At 52.7% G+C, this 16,619-nt stretch overlaps 1 protein-coding gene across 2 annotated transcripts in view; it reads left to right on the top strand.

The window, feature by feature from the left end:
* The first annotated feature begins 1,183 nt into the window (after nt 1-1,183).
* Nucleotides 1,184-16,619, top strand: part of ZBTB16 (zinc finger and BTB domain containing 16) — a 182,372-nt gene continuing 166,936 nt past the window's right edge. The window contains exons 1-2 of one of the 2 annotated variants that reach the window (XM_012748013.3): nt 1,184-1,731; nt 4,487-5,844. In XM_012748013.3, coding sequence (XP_012603467.1) covers nt 4,577-5,844 — 1,268 coding nt within the window. In that variant the 5' untranslated portion in view covers nt 1,184-1,731; nt 4,487-4,576. The remainder of the gene's footprint in view (nt 1,732-4,486; nt 5,845-16,619) is intronic. The other variant, XM_012748012.3, reaches the window with a different exon arrangement.

Here is a 16,619-nt window from a genome sequence, read left to right on the forward strand (position 1 = left end):
GCCTGCAAGTCACGGACTGACACGCAGACTCAGGCCTCAGTGACTGAAAGGCCCGTGCAGCTCCAACCGCATGGCCGACCGTCCTGAGACCCCTGCGTGGCACTCTCCGTCATCCCCACCTCCCACCCAACGCTTCTGGACTTTAGTCAGAGGCCACAGATGCAAGGACGGTCCCCTGATGAGTGCCTCCCACCTCTTGTCCCTTACCTTTGCCTGGCTCCAGGGAATAGGGAAGAGGGGAGCTTTCTGCACCAGGGGAAGGACAAATTTTCTTTGGTTGCTTTACCCCGGGTTAAAGAACTCAACTCTACTCTCTGAAGTGGGGCGGCCAGCTGAGAGGAACACGCACTTTTGAGGGGCCCACAACTTTTCCAAGCTTCCTGTCGCCCCTTGAGGGCTGTGCAGTGAGCTGGGTGCAGTTCTTGGGAACTCTTTCCGTCCAGGCATCTGGGGGGCAGATCCGAGGGGCTGCCCAAGAGAAAAGTTTCTCTCAGGACTCGACCTTGGCCTCCAGCAATCACAACAGCTGAAAGGGAGCGCGTCGCCTCCACAGTAGATCTCCGCAGACCCTCCGGTACCTGGTTCACCTGGGCCTTCCAACTCTGCACCCGAGACTTCTCGAAATGCGGGTGCTCAAGTCGGGGGTAGGAAAGCCCTGGGCTTGGGCTGCGAGAGTGACCTTTTATAATAAAACCGACGCCGGCGGCAACTGGGGATGCGACCCTGACTCCGGAGAAAAAGTGAAAGGCGCGATGACGTGCACTGAATTGGGGGCAAACATTGGAACCGGGGACAAAACTCTGCGTTTGGAGCACCGGGGCGGGGGACAAAACCCGTGTCCAGTGGAAATGAAAAATCTGGGAGTGCGGTGGGGGCTGCTCCTCGCCCCTCACCCTCGGTGCTCCCATCAAGGGCTCGGAGTCCCTTGCACTCCTCTCCACTAGCCCGGTCTTCCTCTCCGCTCGGCCGGAGAGCGCAGCGGCCGGCGCCCCAGCAGCAGCTAGATGTCAGGCGAAGCCCGGAGCGCTGAGCGCGGGGACAGGAGGGGAGGGGAGAGGGAGGGAGGGGTGGGGCGGGGAGCGCGCGCGGGCTCGGCCAGTGCGGGGTGGTGGGCGGGCTGAGCCCGGGGACGGCGGGGGAGGGGGGAGGGAAGGGGGGCAGCTGTGGGCAGGGAGCCGGGCTCGGCCGCCAGCACTAAAGATGGAGAGGCGCCGGGGCCTCGCAGGGGAGGGGGCTCGGCGTTGACGTGGGACGCGGCGGAGGCGCAGCAGCCGGTGGTGATTTGCTAACCTCGCAGCAGAGAGGAGTTGAGGGCGATGAGAGCGGGTACTGCGAACTGCCCGGCGATGCCGCCGCTGCCGCCGTGATACGGAGAGCAACAGTTCCCCAGCAACACCCCTCCCCGACACAGGCACACACCCCCCGACAGGCACGCACACCCACCCCACGGTGCCCGGCTCGGCAGCGGTGAGTGGGGGCCGGGGAAAGGCGCACCGCCCAGCGAGCGCCGCGCGCCGGGGCGCCCCGGGGCTGGAAAGGTCTGCGGAGCGCGCGCTCGCTTCGGCCACTCGGCCACTGGGCTTGTGCCTTATTTCATTTGGCGTGCTCCCTTCTCGCTGCTGCAGCCGTCGTCGCCGCCGCGGGTTGCGGGGTCGGCTAGAAGCGGGAGCCCCGGCTGTCAGCTTGGGCGCAGCTGCCTCCCCAGCCCTTCCTCTCCAAGGCTCGGTCAGGGTGAGAGGTGGGGGCAGAGCGGGCTGCAGGGGCTGAGGGCGCGAGCGGGGGTCGGAGATCGGGAGGCTTTGTACCGCCAGGGGCCGGTGGAAGAGCCGAGAGCCGGTGGGTGCTCATATGTATGCGGACCTGTGCGCCGGCGCGAGATAGGATTTTGGTTTATTTATTTGTGTGTTTATTCACCGGCCGGCAGGGAAGCTGGAATCAGAGGAGCTGACGAGTGGATCTGGGGGCGGAGGGGCGCAGGACTGGGACTCGCTTGGGTTTTGTTTCTCTTTGAAAAAACGTGGTGAGCTCTTTTTTCTTGGTCAGACTTGGTCCCCTTTTTGAGGGGAGGGAGGGAAGCTCCGCAGGGTCTCCGGGCCCTCTTCGGCTCTCGGCGGGACCGGCTGTGTCGCCGGAGCTCGCGGTGCGCTCCGGCCGCGCTCGGTGGGTGCCCGGGCTCTGCACCTGATGCGTTCGGGATGCCTTTCCCACCCCGGCGCGCCCGCGGCTCGCTCGCACAGCCTCTCGCACACTCCCGCACGCGCTCGAAATGCGCACGATCCCGCCAGCCCGCGGACCCGCGGGACGCACAGTCGCGCCGGGCACCGTCTCGCTCGCCACCTCCCCGGGACGCTCGCGACCTGCCGGGGCTGGCACGCCCGCCGCCGGCGCCGCTGGCCAGAGGCCCGGGACCCCTGTCGGTCGCTCCCCGGGGGTCACGGCCCTAGGTCGAAGAGGGAGGGCCAGCCGACCCCTTCTCGCCTTTCCTCCCCTGACTCGCTGCGGGGCTTTTGTGCTTCCCCGTGGCCGCGGGGCGGGTCCGCCTCCTCGCCGCCCGCCGCGGAGCCCTGCCTGCCCGGACTCTCGCCGCCTTCGGTCCCCGTCTCTTTCGCTTTCCCTCCTCCCTAGTTCGGCTGCCTTTCTTTCAGGAGTCTGGCTCCCCGGGAAAAGTTGCTTCCCCAAGTTTGCCGAAGTCGTCTCCAAGTCTCGGTGGGGGTCGCTGGGACGTGGGGGCGTGCGAGAGCGCGACCGATCCCCGGAGCTCGGGCGGGTGAGCGCCGGCTTTCCCCCCCGCGCGCCGGGCTGGACGCCGCAGCCAGCGCCGGCCGGATCGCGGGCGCCGAGCGGCGGGTGGGGAGGCGGCTGACCGAGGGCATCCTGATTCCCCTGGGGACCCAGAGGGCTTGTTTTGGGGGGAAGGAATTCAGGTGGGCAAGCTTCCATTCTTTCGGCTGCTCACTCCCGGTTCTCCGAAACCCCCATGTCTGCGGGAAAGCACGCGGTGGCGAGGCGTGGCTGGATGGTCGTCCCACCTTTGACGGCCTCGGTCCCCACCCGGGGTGGGCAGCAGAGCGTCTTGACCAGCCGTCCTGTTTCCCTTTTCTGCCTGAGCTTGGTGGCTCTGGAGCCTACAGGGCTGCTTTTCGGGGTGGAGGCAGCAGCGTGTGCGAGCGAGGGAGAGACCTTGCTCTTCTCTGCTCCCAGCTCGTCCGCTGCAATATTGGCCACAGCAAGGCAGGGGCTGGGGGGCTCCTGCGCCATCGAGGTGTTTCAAAAACTCCTCGAGTGAGTGGGGTTCCGGTCCAGGAGCCCATTGTTGATTCCGAACCGGCTCTAGAAAGAGGCCTTTGTCTCCCAGCCCTGGTTTCCCTTAGTGCGGGTTGTGACTCACGCCGTGGATGCTGGTGCCACTGTCACTTTTAGCACCTCTGAGCCATGTCCAGCATCACTTGCTGCTCATGGTCACAGGACTTGCCCACTCCTTGGAGCCTGCGGGGAAACACTTAGAGTTCATGCGCCCAGCCCTGCAAGAGCACTCCTGGCTGTAGGGGAACGTATTTCCTACGACCTGGCTCCATGACCTATCCTTTAAAAATTTTTTTTAGGTCCTCCTGTCCACTGGGCACTGTGGGCAGAAGGGCAAGTGCAGCCTCTTATGTAAGCATGTGCACGTGTGTTGACAAACTCTGGCCGGTGCACACATGCACACACACAGAGATCCAGATTTGGGATTACATATACAATAACTTTGAGGCACCTGTGGGTGGAACTGACCCAAGTTTGTGTGTGAGTTATGTGTGTGTGTTCCTGCTAGTGCCCGAGGAGGGGACAGGCTTGGGTCTGTCCGTGCTGTGCAGCTCTGAGAAGAGTGCAAGGACAGAGGCCCCGGCTGATGGTAAGAGGGTGGCCCTGGGGGAGAAGAGACCCTTGCCTGTAGATTTCTGTGGACCGGGCTTCTAGTCCCAGCTAGGTTTGACTCTGCTCCTGTGGCCACCACAGTGAGGCAGAGTTTAGAAAAAAACTTTGTTTTGAAGATGAGGTTTGCTGTCCAGGGGGTTGAGAGTGAAGTTGACTAAATGAAAGGGCTGAAATCTTGTCAATTTTAAGTACATGCTGGCATTCCTCGATAATGAATGCTGGCCTTGCATAGGAAGCCCCTACTCTCAGACGCAGAGAAGGCTTAGGACTCAGAGGACTTGCTGTAATTTTCATTTCACTTTGTCCAACAGATGTTACAGAGTGGAGAACCAGGCAAATGCTGAGGCAGAACCTTCTCTTTACTCTCTTCATCCCTGGGCTGGTAAAGGCAGATTGGTAGATTTCTAGGAAGCCTCTTCCATTAAAATTTCTGAGACCCTCTTGCTGAGGTCTTGGTGGTGAGGACTAGAGGGGCATCTTGTAGTGTTTGAATTTTTACTTTTAGGGACACTAATGAATCTGTCTTTTGTTCGTTTGTCTCTTTCGCCTCTTCCTACCCTCTCTCCTCCAGGCCCCTTCCTTGGCCCAGAAAGCCCACCCTGCCCGGCCACGCAGAGCCCAGAAGGAAAGAGAGCCTCATGCCTGAGCCGAGGGGAGCACCATGGATCTGACGAAGATGGGCATGATCCAGCTGCAGAACCCCAGCCACCCCACGGGGCTGCTGTGCAAGGCCAACCAGATGCGGCTGGCCGGGACTCTGTGTGATGTGGTCATCATGGTGGACAGCCAGGAGTTCCACGCCCACCGGACCGTGCTGGCCTGCACCAGCAAGATGTTTGAGATCCTCTTCCACCGCAACAGTCAGCACTATACTCTGGACTTCCTCTCGCCAAAGACCTTTCAGCAGATTCTGGAATATGCGTACACGGCCACGCTGCAAGCCAAGGCAGAGGACCTGGATGACCTGCTGTATGCAGCTGAGATCCTGGAGATCGAATACCTGGAGGAGCAGTGCCTGAAGATCCTGGAGACCATCCAGGCCTCAGATGACAATGACACGGAGGCCACTATGGCCGATGGTGGGGCCGAGGAAGAAGAGGACCGCAAGGCCCGGTACCTCAAGAACATCTTCATCTCGAAGCATTCCAGCGAGGAGAGTGGGTATGCCAGTGTGGCTGGACAGAGCCTCCCTGGGCCCATGGTGGACCAGAGCCCTTCAGTCTCCACCTCATTTGGTCTTTCAGCCATGAGTCCCACCAAGGCTGCAGTGGACAGTTTGATGACCATAGGACAGTCTCTTCTGCAGGGAACTCTTCAGCCACCTGCAGGGCCCGAGGAGCCAACTCTGGCTGGGGGTGGGCGGCACCCTGGGGTGGCTGAAGTGAAGACAGAGATGATGCAGGTGGATGAAGCACCCTGCCAGGACAGCCCTGGGGCAGCCGAGTCCAGCATCTCAGGAGGGATGGGGGACAAGGTCGAGGAAAGGGGCAAAGAGGGGCCCGGGACCCCTACTCGAAGCAGCGTCATCACCAGTGCTAGGGAGCTGCACTACGGGCGAGAGGAGAGTGCCGAGCAGCTGCCACCCGCAGCGGAGGCTGGCCAGGGCCCCGCTGGCCGACCTGAGCACCCAGCACCCCCAGCTGAGAAACATCTGGGCATCTACTCTGTGTTGCCCAACCACAAGGCTGACGCCGTGTTGAGCATGCCATCTTCAGTGTCCTCTGGCCTCCACGTCCAGCCTGCCTTGGCCGTCTCCATGGACTTCAGCACCTACGGGGGTCTGCTGCCCCAGGGCTTCATCCAGAGGGAGCTGTTCAGCAAGCTGGGTGAGCTGGCCGTGGGCATGAAGTCAGAGAGCCGGACCCTCGGGGAGCAGTGCAGCGTGTGTGGGGTCGAGCTTCCTGATAATGAGGCCGTGGAGCAGCACAGGTAGGCCCAGCCCAGCCCCACACCCCACGCCTTTCCTTCACACCCTGGCTGCTCCTGAGCCAGGAGCCTGGCTCTCTTGTCTTCCTTGCTGTTTTTTTTTTTTTTTTAAAATAAATAAATAAATAAAATTTCTTCTGAAGTCCTTGGCAGGGGGCACATTCTTCAGAGTGTAGTGAGGGGGCCCAGGGTATATCCAGAAAGCACTGGGGCCAGCTTCTTGCTAGGCCCTTCCCTCTCTTTTTGCTGTTTGTTTTTTCTGCTGTTGGGTCTATGCCTCTTTGCCTGGAGTGATTGGTAACGTGGAGAGGAGGAAGTGGGGTTCAGGATGAGGGGCTCCCATGGCCTTGATCTGGCCACATTGACAGGTTTCAGGGCCCCAGGTTTCCACCTGCAAAGGCAGGCTTGTCCCCATCTGCAGCTCAGGAGGGCGGGAGGGGCTGCAGGCCGCTCAGGCCAGAGAGCAGCTGCAGGTGCCAGGCCAGAGAGCAGCTGCAGGTGCCAGGCGTCATTCTTGGTCAACGTTCATCTTATTGCTCCCTCTCCTTTCTCACTCTCTGATCCTGCACATGCATTTACGGGGAGTTGATTTAAATTCAAGGGGTAAAGATGGGTAGGAGAGTCTTGGTCTTGCAGCCTGTAAAGTCTCATTCTTATCCCATCTCTGATCACATTGAATTAAATGCTCCTTCAGGCTAGCACTGGCTTCCTCTGGCTTGCATTTCCTTCTCTGCGAAATAACCATTCATTGAGCTCTTATGACATGCTTGGTTCAGCACTAAGCGCTTTACACGGAGTTGCATTTTCATTACAACAGCCCGACGAGGTAGGTAATGTCCTTTTTTTATATAGGACGATACCAAGACCCAGATAGAAAGTCCCTTTTCTAGGGTCACATAGATGGTAAGAGGCAGAGTGGGATCCAAATTCAGGTCTTAACCCTCTTGTACTTTGCTGACTCTTGGAGTCACTTAGTCTTGAAGAGGATCACGTCTACAATGCAGAGGGTTTTGAAGATTGCTTATCAGAAGCAGAGTAAATAACAGAGAGACTCAGTGGTGGGTTTGGGTTTATTTCCTGCTTCTGTCATAAACTATATGCTGGTCATTTGACCCTGTAATCCCCAGGTCAGATGAATGGTGTCAAGAAATCCCGTTTTCTGTTGTCATCAGTGACAGCGTTTCCCTACACACCCTCTGGCCTGCTGTTTTGCTGATCTGGGGCGGACTTTCCACTTTGGCACTGCTCCCACCCCCGCTCTGCTGTGGCTCATTCAGGTTCAGGGGATGTGAGTGAGAGAGGCTGGGGAGGGGTGGAGGCATCTGGAACTCAGTCTGATCCCCCCGGCCGGAACCTGCTCCGACATAGCCTCTTCGGAAGCTCTGAGACCTACCTTGTGGAAAGTGCGGCACAGCTAGATGCAGCCGATTTTTTTTTTTTTTCCGGTGGGTGTGAAAAATAACCGCCACTAAGGTGTGTCGTCTCGATGTTTGTACTGCTCAGAAATGGACCGAGGTTTTGTTTGTTTTTGCTCAAACTGAAGAGGAAACCCCCTCCCCAAACTTGACCAGATAGATTTATCATCTTCTCCGGATGTGAATTGTTTCAGCTATGTGTTATGAGAAATGGGGTTTGGTGGAAAGTAATTTTTCTTTTCTGGCTCTTGTTGGGTCCCAGTTACTTTTCTTTACCCAAGAGGGCCACCAAAGATATCACGTTCTTTGGGAATTCCAATTTCCTGTTCAGCGAGAACCTCATTCCTCTGGGGAAGGATGGAGGATTCGCCCTGTTATATTCCAAAGAGCCTGTGATAGTTATTTAAACTTTCTGAGCCTTGTTTTACTCACTTCTTAAAATGGAGACGGCCAGCAGGGTTGGTGCTGAATTAATGAAGGAAAATCCAGAAACCACCAGCGTTGGACTGCTACATAGTCACCACAAGGGTGTAGAGCTGACCCTCCGTCCTCCATGTTGGTTAGGTCTCCTCATTGCATGGTCCCGTTGGCTCTGAGTTCTAGTGTATAGTGTCCACCGGGGTTGTATTGGCTCTGAGGTGGCACAGAGAATGTCCCTGTCCTCGAGGGTGTGTGATAGTGAGCTGTTGGTCCTGGAATCCTCAGCGTCACGCTGTGGGCCGCTGGCTGGGAGAATGACTGAGAGTGGAAAGTGAGGTGCTGCAGACCCGTACGCTAGAGCCAAGGCAGCACCTTCTCTGGGAAGCTGTGGGGGGTCTAAAGAAATCAAGAAGGGCAGAGCTAGGCGCAATGGCTCACACCTGTAATCCCAGCAATTCGGGAGGCTGAGGCTGGAGGTCTATTTGAGACCAGGAAGTTCGAGACCAGCCTGGGCAACATGACGAGACCTCATCTCTCCAAAAAAATATTTAAAAAATTAGCTAGGTGTGGTGACTCACACCTATAGCCCCAGCTACTTGGGAGGCTGAGACAGGAGGATCATTTGATCCCAGGAGTGTGAGCTTGCAGTGAGCTATGATCTCGCCACTGTACTCCAGGCTTGGTGACAGAGTGAGACCCTATCTCTTGAAAAAAAAAAAAAAAAAAAAAGGTGGTGGCAGGGTGAAAACCGTCCCCTGTGTGTTTGTCCCTTACTCTTAATGGCAGCCCCTCAGCTCCTGGCTAGGTATATTTTGTGGGTGGCTTTTTATTTTTTGTCTTCCTTACCCTCAAAGCTCTAGGATTAATGTGCTACTTCTCTATTTACTACTGTTCTCTGTCTCCCCCCACCCCTTACCTGCCAACCCATCAGCAGTTTGAGAAATGCTCTGGTAGAAGAAAAAACATCGCTGCCAGCACAAACAAAAAGGCAAGAAAAAAAAATCAGAGGGAAAGATTTTGATGCCAGGAACCTATAGAATTGGGTAGAAATATAACAGTGATGACCATGATGAAGTAACAGGCTACAGGTTTATTTTTAAGGCCATAGGCCAGAGTGTTGGTGAAGATGAAGTACCCAGCAGTTATTCTTGCTTTTCTTGGGGGGCAGAAGGGAATAGAAAGGATGTTAGGGCAAAGTGCTGGGAAATGAGGCAGTCAGGGGGTTTGTTATGGAATTCCGTGCCTTGATCCCAAGCTGGTATTGGAGTGAGCGGGAACCTATTGGCTAAACAGATAGTGAGAATGAAACTTAGTGAAGTCCTGGATCCTGGTCCCATGCAAGAAGTAAAAGCAATGTCAAATGTAGGCATGGAGCGATGGGAAGACCAGACAAGGACACCAGTTGAGTTGATCAGATGGGGCTTACTTACCTAAAGGAAGGAACCAGAAGGGAGTCTGAACAGTGAGAAGAGCTGATGGATCAGCAGCATTCCCCAGGCAGGTGAAGAAGAAGCTCTGGGCCCCATAATCTTCCCCAGTGGAAGGGGGAAGATGACAGAGGGTCATGTCTGAGGGAGGAAGGTTCATCTGAGGCTTCCGAAAGACCAGACTCTCTTCTTTCTCTTTCTCTTTCTGAAAGGCTGGAGGGAGCAGTTGTGCATGCAGACTTGTCTGGACATGGTCTGGGACCCAGCTCAGCTGGGCCACGTGTACCTTGTCATGCTCAGAGTTCTATACATATGTAGTAAGATCGCAGGGTTGTATGGTTGACCTAAGTCTGAACATAGTCTTCATTTATAGCCCTTAGTCTCCCTAGGTTCATACAGACTGGTCTTAGTATGTTCTGAATTCAGTGTGACAGAAGCAGAGTGGGGTGTGGTCCCCCAGGAGCTTCTGGATCTTATACAGATGAGCCCTTAGATCGGCTGCAGTAAGTATCCCGCGCACAGTGGCAACTCCTGCCTGGTTCTTGAAGGGCTGCTCAGGAACCACAAGACATGGTCTCAGCCAGGTCCCTGGGCCCACGTGTGCGGCCCTTCCCAGAGGCTCCTTGGGGCCAGTTCTAGGGTACAGGGCCATGTGGCCAAGATGTTGGAGGTCTGCCTGGCCCTTTGCCTGGTCTCTCAGATGGCCAGCTGCTATGTTGTTAGTGGTTGACCATATAGAGGGCCAACAGGCGTTGACCTTGGTTTAAGTCACTCTTGGTTCCCTTTCATCATTCTGCCAGGCACCTCTGCTATCAAGCTAAATTCTGTTCGGAAAAGTGTATTCTTGGAATAATGATAGCCACAGCAATAATATTAATAATGCCTTTTATCAGTTGCAGCGCTTTCTTCTTTGCAAAGCACCTTTAATGACTTTATCTCTCTTCCCCTCACAGTCTTCCCTAAGGGGGTACAGGTCCATAATCCCATATCTGTGATAATGAAGTCTGAAAAGCTCTGGAAACTAAAAGGCTTTTTGTAAGTTTGCAGCAAACTCATTTAGTGGCAAAACCTGAATTGAACTGACGTGAGGCTATATTTATCCTGCTTATTTTGAATATTCATATGTTTTGCTGCAAAAATATTAATGTGTTTGATTACAGAGTGCTGCCCTAGACTCTGCCGGGGCTGCTAAACACTATAGGCACTAGAGTACCTTTCTAAAATCTGAGCAATTCTGATTTCTGAAGCACCCAAGCGTTTTGGATAAGGGATCATGGGCTGTTATTGGCCATGATTGACAGATGAGGAATATGAGATTTGGAGCAAATAAGTGACTTGCATGTGGTCACGCAGCTATAAATGGGTAGAGCCAGGCACTCAGCTTGCCTTCTAATTCACAGCCCTGGGTGCTCTGCACCAGGCCATATAAGAACATGGGCATTGCTCTTCTGGGTCAGATCCATCTGACCTAGTCTTTGGCTGCCAACACTAGGCCTAAGATACCGCTGTTGGAGGCTACAACCATCTTCCTTGACGTCAATCCTAAAGGTCAGGTGTATACCAGCTTCTTTTAGTAGCTATTTATGGCTGCTCTGTCATTCACAGATTTGCCCAAATTCTTTTTGAATCCATTTCTATTTCCAGGAAGCATCCTTTTTGGGGGTGATGAATGACTTAGGTTTATAACCTCTTGGGCTCCTGGAAATCTGGTCTTTCAGAGAGGTTGTGGTTGTGAAACTAGGAAGGTGGCAGAGGCTTTGTGGTGGTGTGCCCGGCCCGCGTGGAAGCCAGGGCTCCAGACCCAGCTCTGCGTTTTTCAGTTCTGTCACTGTTGACATCATTTTTTCAACCTGAGCTTCCATTTCTTCATTTTTAAAACTAGGCACTTGGATGAGCTTTTTCTGGATTGTTGAGCTCTTTCAGAAATTCTTTTACCCTTTGTGCACCTACTTGTATCTTGGTGAAGTCCTTATGGTTAATTGAATTTTGCTGTGTTTTGGAATTTGGTTTGGCAGCTCAGCCAGCTAAATAGGGGGTCAGTTTGATTCGATTCTGTCTGCTCTGATTTTGTTTTTTAATACTTTAACCTACTTAGGGTTACTGAGCCATCTGGGATCTAGACTGAGCTCTTGGAACTTTTGAAGATGATTTCTTTTATTTTATTTTCAATGGAGGAGAGTTGCCTGCCCTTTCATCTCAGTGAGAAGTCCCATTTTAATTTGCTGTCACTATTGGATGGAGCTGCTAATTGCTGAGAGGGAGAAAGCCATAGTTTAGCAATACTTTTTCCTCCTGCTTGTTCTAGGAAAACTATTTATGAATGTTTAAAATAGTGATTATCCTAAACTGTTAAAATCAAATTCCATTCACAGTTCTTTGATTTCTTGCTAATTCAAGTGAGAAACATTCCCAATCACTTTAATTTATTTTTTTATTAATGAATTTAAAACAAATCCAGCTAAAAGCCCAAGACTTAGGAGTCTTACTAAATGAATACATGTATGCCTCAGTTTGCTCATTAGAAGATTTCTGAATTTTCCATGATAACTAAAGGTTTTCTTAGCCAAGTTCTGTTTTGGCTGGGTGTAGTAAAAGCTCTGAATTTATGGCAGTTATTTGAGTAGAAAGCAAAATTTGCCACAACAGCCCCCCTCCATCTCCCACCCCACGTTTTACAGGTAGTAATTGTGCATTTCTGACTATCCGGGTCAGAATCCTGGTTTCACTACTTACTAACTGTGTGACTGTGATTAATGCTGCTTAACCTCTCTGTGCCTGTTTGCTTATTTGTGAAATAGGAATCATAACAGTAGTTGCTTCATTGGGTTTTTATAAGGATTGGTCAGTAAATATTTATACCATGCAAGGAATGGTGGCACAGAGTACGTGCTCTGCAAGTGTTAGCTGTTGTATCTTTATTGTCACTGTCGTGAAGTAGGTCGTGTTAGCATGCAGGGTAAAAAATGCAATCGTGTTGGTGCAGACCCTGCCTTCTCCCGGAGACTGTTCTCTAGCACAGGGCGTCGATTCTCACAGCGCCGTAAAACTGCCTCCGGTGCCACGTGTTTGGGGCTGAGACACAGCGTGCACTTGCATCCAGAGAAGCTGATCTCTTGTACCGTGGTGGCCAGGGTACTCTTTGTCCCATTGACCTGAGGCCTGGTGAGTCATTCCAGTTCTTGTTTAAATTTGGCTGGGCAGCGCTCCACTGCTGTCAGGTCCAAAGGCAGAGGCGGCTCACCGATGCAGTGTCCTGTTGCCCGTGCACGTGACCGGGCGTGGACTTCACCGTGGTCTCGGTGAGACTTCGGCAGAGATGAAGAGCACACATGCTACCTTACTAAAGGAAGTTGGGGCTGAATCTGTGGGCGTTGGGTGTCCCAGGGCTCCTTCCCTTGCCTGCCCTCAGTGCAGGGCGCTTCTAAGAGTGGACTCAACGAGTATCATTTTGAGTGCTGCTACATGACAGGTTCCGTGCTAAGCGCATTCACAGCCAGGGTCGCCACAAACCCTCTAGTGGCCCTTTAAGGTGGGTATTATTATAGTTTCACAGTCCCTGATGGGCCGACAGAAGCCTGCGAGGTCCGTGGACTTGTCCACGGCGAAGCAGTCAAGGGTGGTGCCGGGATCTGTGCCCGGGTTCTCTGGCTCCGTGTTGCTTGCAGCTGGGTGACCAGGAGGCTCATTGCTTCACCAGCTCTGGCCTCTTCGTTTCCTCCCGTGGCTTCTCAGGAAGAGAAACATAGGGTGCGGCTCATTGCAAAGTGCTCATCTCTTTGGGGGCCCAGGCCACATGGGTCCAAGGACTCCTACGTCATCTCTTACCCACACAGAACGACACCAGTGTCTAGTGATGGAGGCCTTTTATGCTGACTCGAAAAACTGAAAAAGGGAGGGGAAAAAAAAAAGAAACCCATTTACAAAAATAAAAATCCCATGCTGCTAATTTCAAGCCAACATAATCAGAAATCCCCCTTTCTACTGTTTCCCCTTAAAAGCCCCGGTGTCCTTAGTATGCTGGCTCAGTCTGGAAAAGCTATGGCTGGGTTTTGCCTACGTGAGGCTTATCTCTGCAGCTGCAAGGAGGGGACCCGGCACTTACTGGCAGTGTGGAAACTTTGGCTGAAAACTCAGAAAAGCCCTGCTGAATTCTAAATTCCTAGCTCACTTTCCACTCTGTCCTCAAGACCTGCCTTCTTTTTGTTTTTTTTTTTTTTCTTCATCGTGAACAGATTGTGTTGAACCCTGCAGTAGGCAGGATCCAAGTTAGGTAAGAGAAAGAACTTCCTGAAAACAGTGGGGCATGATGGAGAAAATTATTGGAAGACTCAGTCACAGACGTTCCGATGAAGAGGAGAAATTCTTGGTCAGTGGAAGTAGTTTTTAGGGTTCTCCCCTCTGAAGGGACTTTCGGGTCCCCCAGAAATAAGAAGTAAAGACATATACGTGCACATGAGCCAGCAGGCATGCTAGAAACAAGACAGACGGCTTCATCAACCGTTGTCTCTGTGGGAGACAGGGTCGTACTGCGGAAGTACAAAGACGGACGTCTGGTAGGCTTGGGTTTGAATGCTAGTGCGACACTGCGAATTTGGGCAAGTGGCTTAACCTCCGTGAGCCCTCCGTGTCCTCCTCCTGTGAAGTGAGGTTAGCCCCTACCTCTCAGTGTGGTTTTAAAAATATATCAAATGAGATAACTTGTAACCCAAAGCACACAGCAGGGACTCAAGTGTGAGGCCACCTCCCTACTTCCCGCTTCTCCTGTGACCCCGGCTTGACAAGGGAGCCGCCGAGCCCCCTGCCACCCTCGCCCGGCGTGGCTCTCTAAGTGGATTAGCCGAGCGTTGTGATCTTAATGCCATTAGGCCTGTTGGCACAACTCTCCTTGCCATAGTGAGAAGCAGATGTGGCCGACCATAATGGCCCTCGGGGTGATCCGTCAGGCCTGGAGTGCTGGGGGAACATTATTAGTGTTAATTTGGGGGAGTCTTTTATGGTAGCCGGGGGAAATGTGGAGGGATTGTTGGGAATTTATTTATTTAAGCCGCTTTAGCAGGTTAGATGCTGCAGGAGTCTACTGTAGCAGGACCCCCTCTGCCCCCACCCATCTCTTTAAAGAAGCCCCCCCCAGCCCTGAAGCCCAGGCTGATTACTTCCAGAGTTGGAGAGACAACTTAGCAGGCTCTTGTTTCTTGCCGATGTACCTTATTAGTAGCACCTGGCATCATAACCCACTAATGGGAACCAGCACTCTCCTCCTGCGTGGCCAGTGACAAGTAGCCCTGTCAGCCGAGCTCACCGTGCGAGGAAGTTCCTATTAGCTTTACGGTCAGGAGAACTTGTCCTGTTCAGGAAATGAATGTTGCCGCTAAAGGTCCGCGGCCCTGACCCTGGCGGCATAACCTGTGCGGGCCGGGGAGACCCCGTGCAGGATGCTTGGGATTTCAGCCCCTCTCTGGTTCTTGTCATATGTAAAGAGGGAATCATTGTGGTATGTTGCAGCCTTGAACTTTTGATTTATGCAGTGAGGACGACTTAACCGTTTCCATGCCTGGACGGCTGTGTGAGCACAGAACCGAGTGTGCGTGTGTGTGTGTGTGTGTGTGTGTGTGTATGTGTGTGTGTGCGCGTGTGTATGTGTGTATGCATGCGTGTGTGTGTGTGTGTGTGTGTGTGTGTAGTCGAGGGGAACGGGAGACCCCCGCATGCCACCAGGGGCTCTTTTTTGGAGGGGGGATTTCAGGGCATGATTCTTTATCTTTTTTCTTTTTTTTGCATTCCCATAGCACCTAAATTTCCCACAGTTTTTGTTGGCTACAGAATGATGGGAAGGTGGAGAGCGTTGTGTCTGGATTCGAACGTGGGTTTGACTTCGCGCCTGTCTCTTAGAAGCTGTGTGACCATGCACAGATTCCTAACTGCTTGCTTCCTTGTCCGAGAGACGAAATTAATAACTTCTAATTCCTAGCGTTGTTGTAGTGTTAAGTAGGATGGCACACACAGAATATGTAGCCGGTGGCATGGTCTCCGATTGTATATCCGAAAGGATGTGTGTACTTCTTTAATTTTTTTTCCTCATTGTAAAATTAAATTTTAAAACATTAAAAAGAATGGCACAGTGCTGTTTTCTTTTTGCCTTTTAACACGTCAGGACCATTTCTCCCCAGTCCTAGCCCAAAGTCCTTAAAGAAAAGGCTACTTAAGTTGTTTCTTTTCTTTTGTTTCCCCCATGAGTAATGTTTCTTATTTTTTTATTCTTTATTTTCTTAGTGACCCTATGTGTAAAATATGTTTCCCCCACGAGCCATGTTTCTAAGTGTGACTTTTGCCGACAGCAGCAGTGTTTGACCTCGTTCTTGCGGGGAACTTTTGCCTGACTCTTCTTGAGAAAAGATGTTTGTGAGTTGTCTGGCAAATGGATGCGTTACTTTTGCTGCCATTGTCGTCTCTGCTGTTTTTAAAGGCCCCTGGTGACAAAGGAGTGAACTGCACTTTCGGGGAAAGCTTGCCGGAGCCTGGCCCAGAAAAAGAGGGGCTGGTGGGGGAAGGGGTTGGAGATGACGCCTCCTCGGGAACTTTAAAACAAATCTGTCCATCTGTCTCTGGCATTTATGGCATCGTTGACAGCAGTTCAAGGAAAAATAAAAATAAGTTCTTATCTGATCTCAGGGTTGGGTGCACAACCAAAGGGCGAGAATGGTCAGCCGGAGTTGGGGGCCGCTGGACCTGGAGTCTTGCAGAGCCTGACAGCGGCTTATTTCTGGGCACGAACACTCACAGAGGCACATTCTCACCTCCTCGTAGGCTTCTCTTCGCTTTACATGGGACAACTGCGTACGTCTCAAATTAAAAGCGGCTCTTGCCCCGCTTAGAGCTGGTGAAAGCTGCTTCGAAGGCGTTTGTAGAGTAGGGATTGGAAGTGTTCAATGCAAAAGTTAAATCGTGACAGTTGTCCCCTAAATGATCTGCTAAATTAAGGATCCGCTAACATTTGCGAGTCTACCTCCCTGCATCCCCCCCACCCCCACCCCCGCCCCCTTGGCAGAAGGGATAAAGATGGTACCTAAAAACAATGTGAAGCGGCTGCTAAATCGAGTGACTCTAAAAACACTTTTCTTTCCTTGAAGTTGAGTGTGGAAAACCAGACCGGACTTGTGAGGGCTGCAGACCCACATAGGGCCCGTGCGCCTGGCCCCTTTCTGCAATTTCTAGCACAGTGGTTTTCCCGGCCACCTCTCCCCTGCTTTCCCCCTTCGTAATTATCCACTATTTTACTTTCTGTGTCCAGAACGCTGCAAGAGTAGTTTTTTTTTTTTTCCTGAGTTGAGTAGCTGCTAAATATTCCCCAGCAGCCAGATTCAATGGCTGGGGGGAGAATAGGCCAAACCTTGGCATCCCTTGTTGCAAAAGTGAAAAATATTTCTGTTTGCAGTTAATTTTAGTGGCAAGCAGATCATGTTAACTGGATGTAATTGCTTCCAGATATGGCCGAGGGTTTTGTGTGTTGAGATGAAGG

Source organism: Microcebus murinus, chromosome 4 (assembly GCF_040939455.1).
Source record: "Microcebus murinus isolate Inina chromosome 4, M.murinus_Inina_mat1.0, whole genome shotgun sequence".
NCBI classification, from domain to species: domain Eukaryota; kingdom Metazoa; phylum Chordata; class Mammalia; order Primates; family Cheirogaleidae; genus Microcebus; species Microcebus murinus.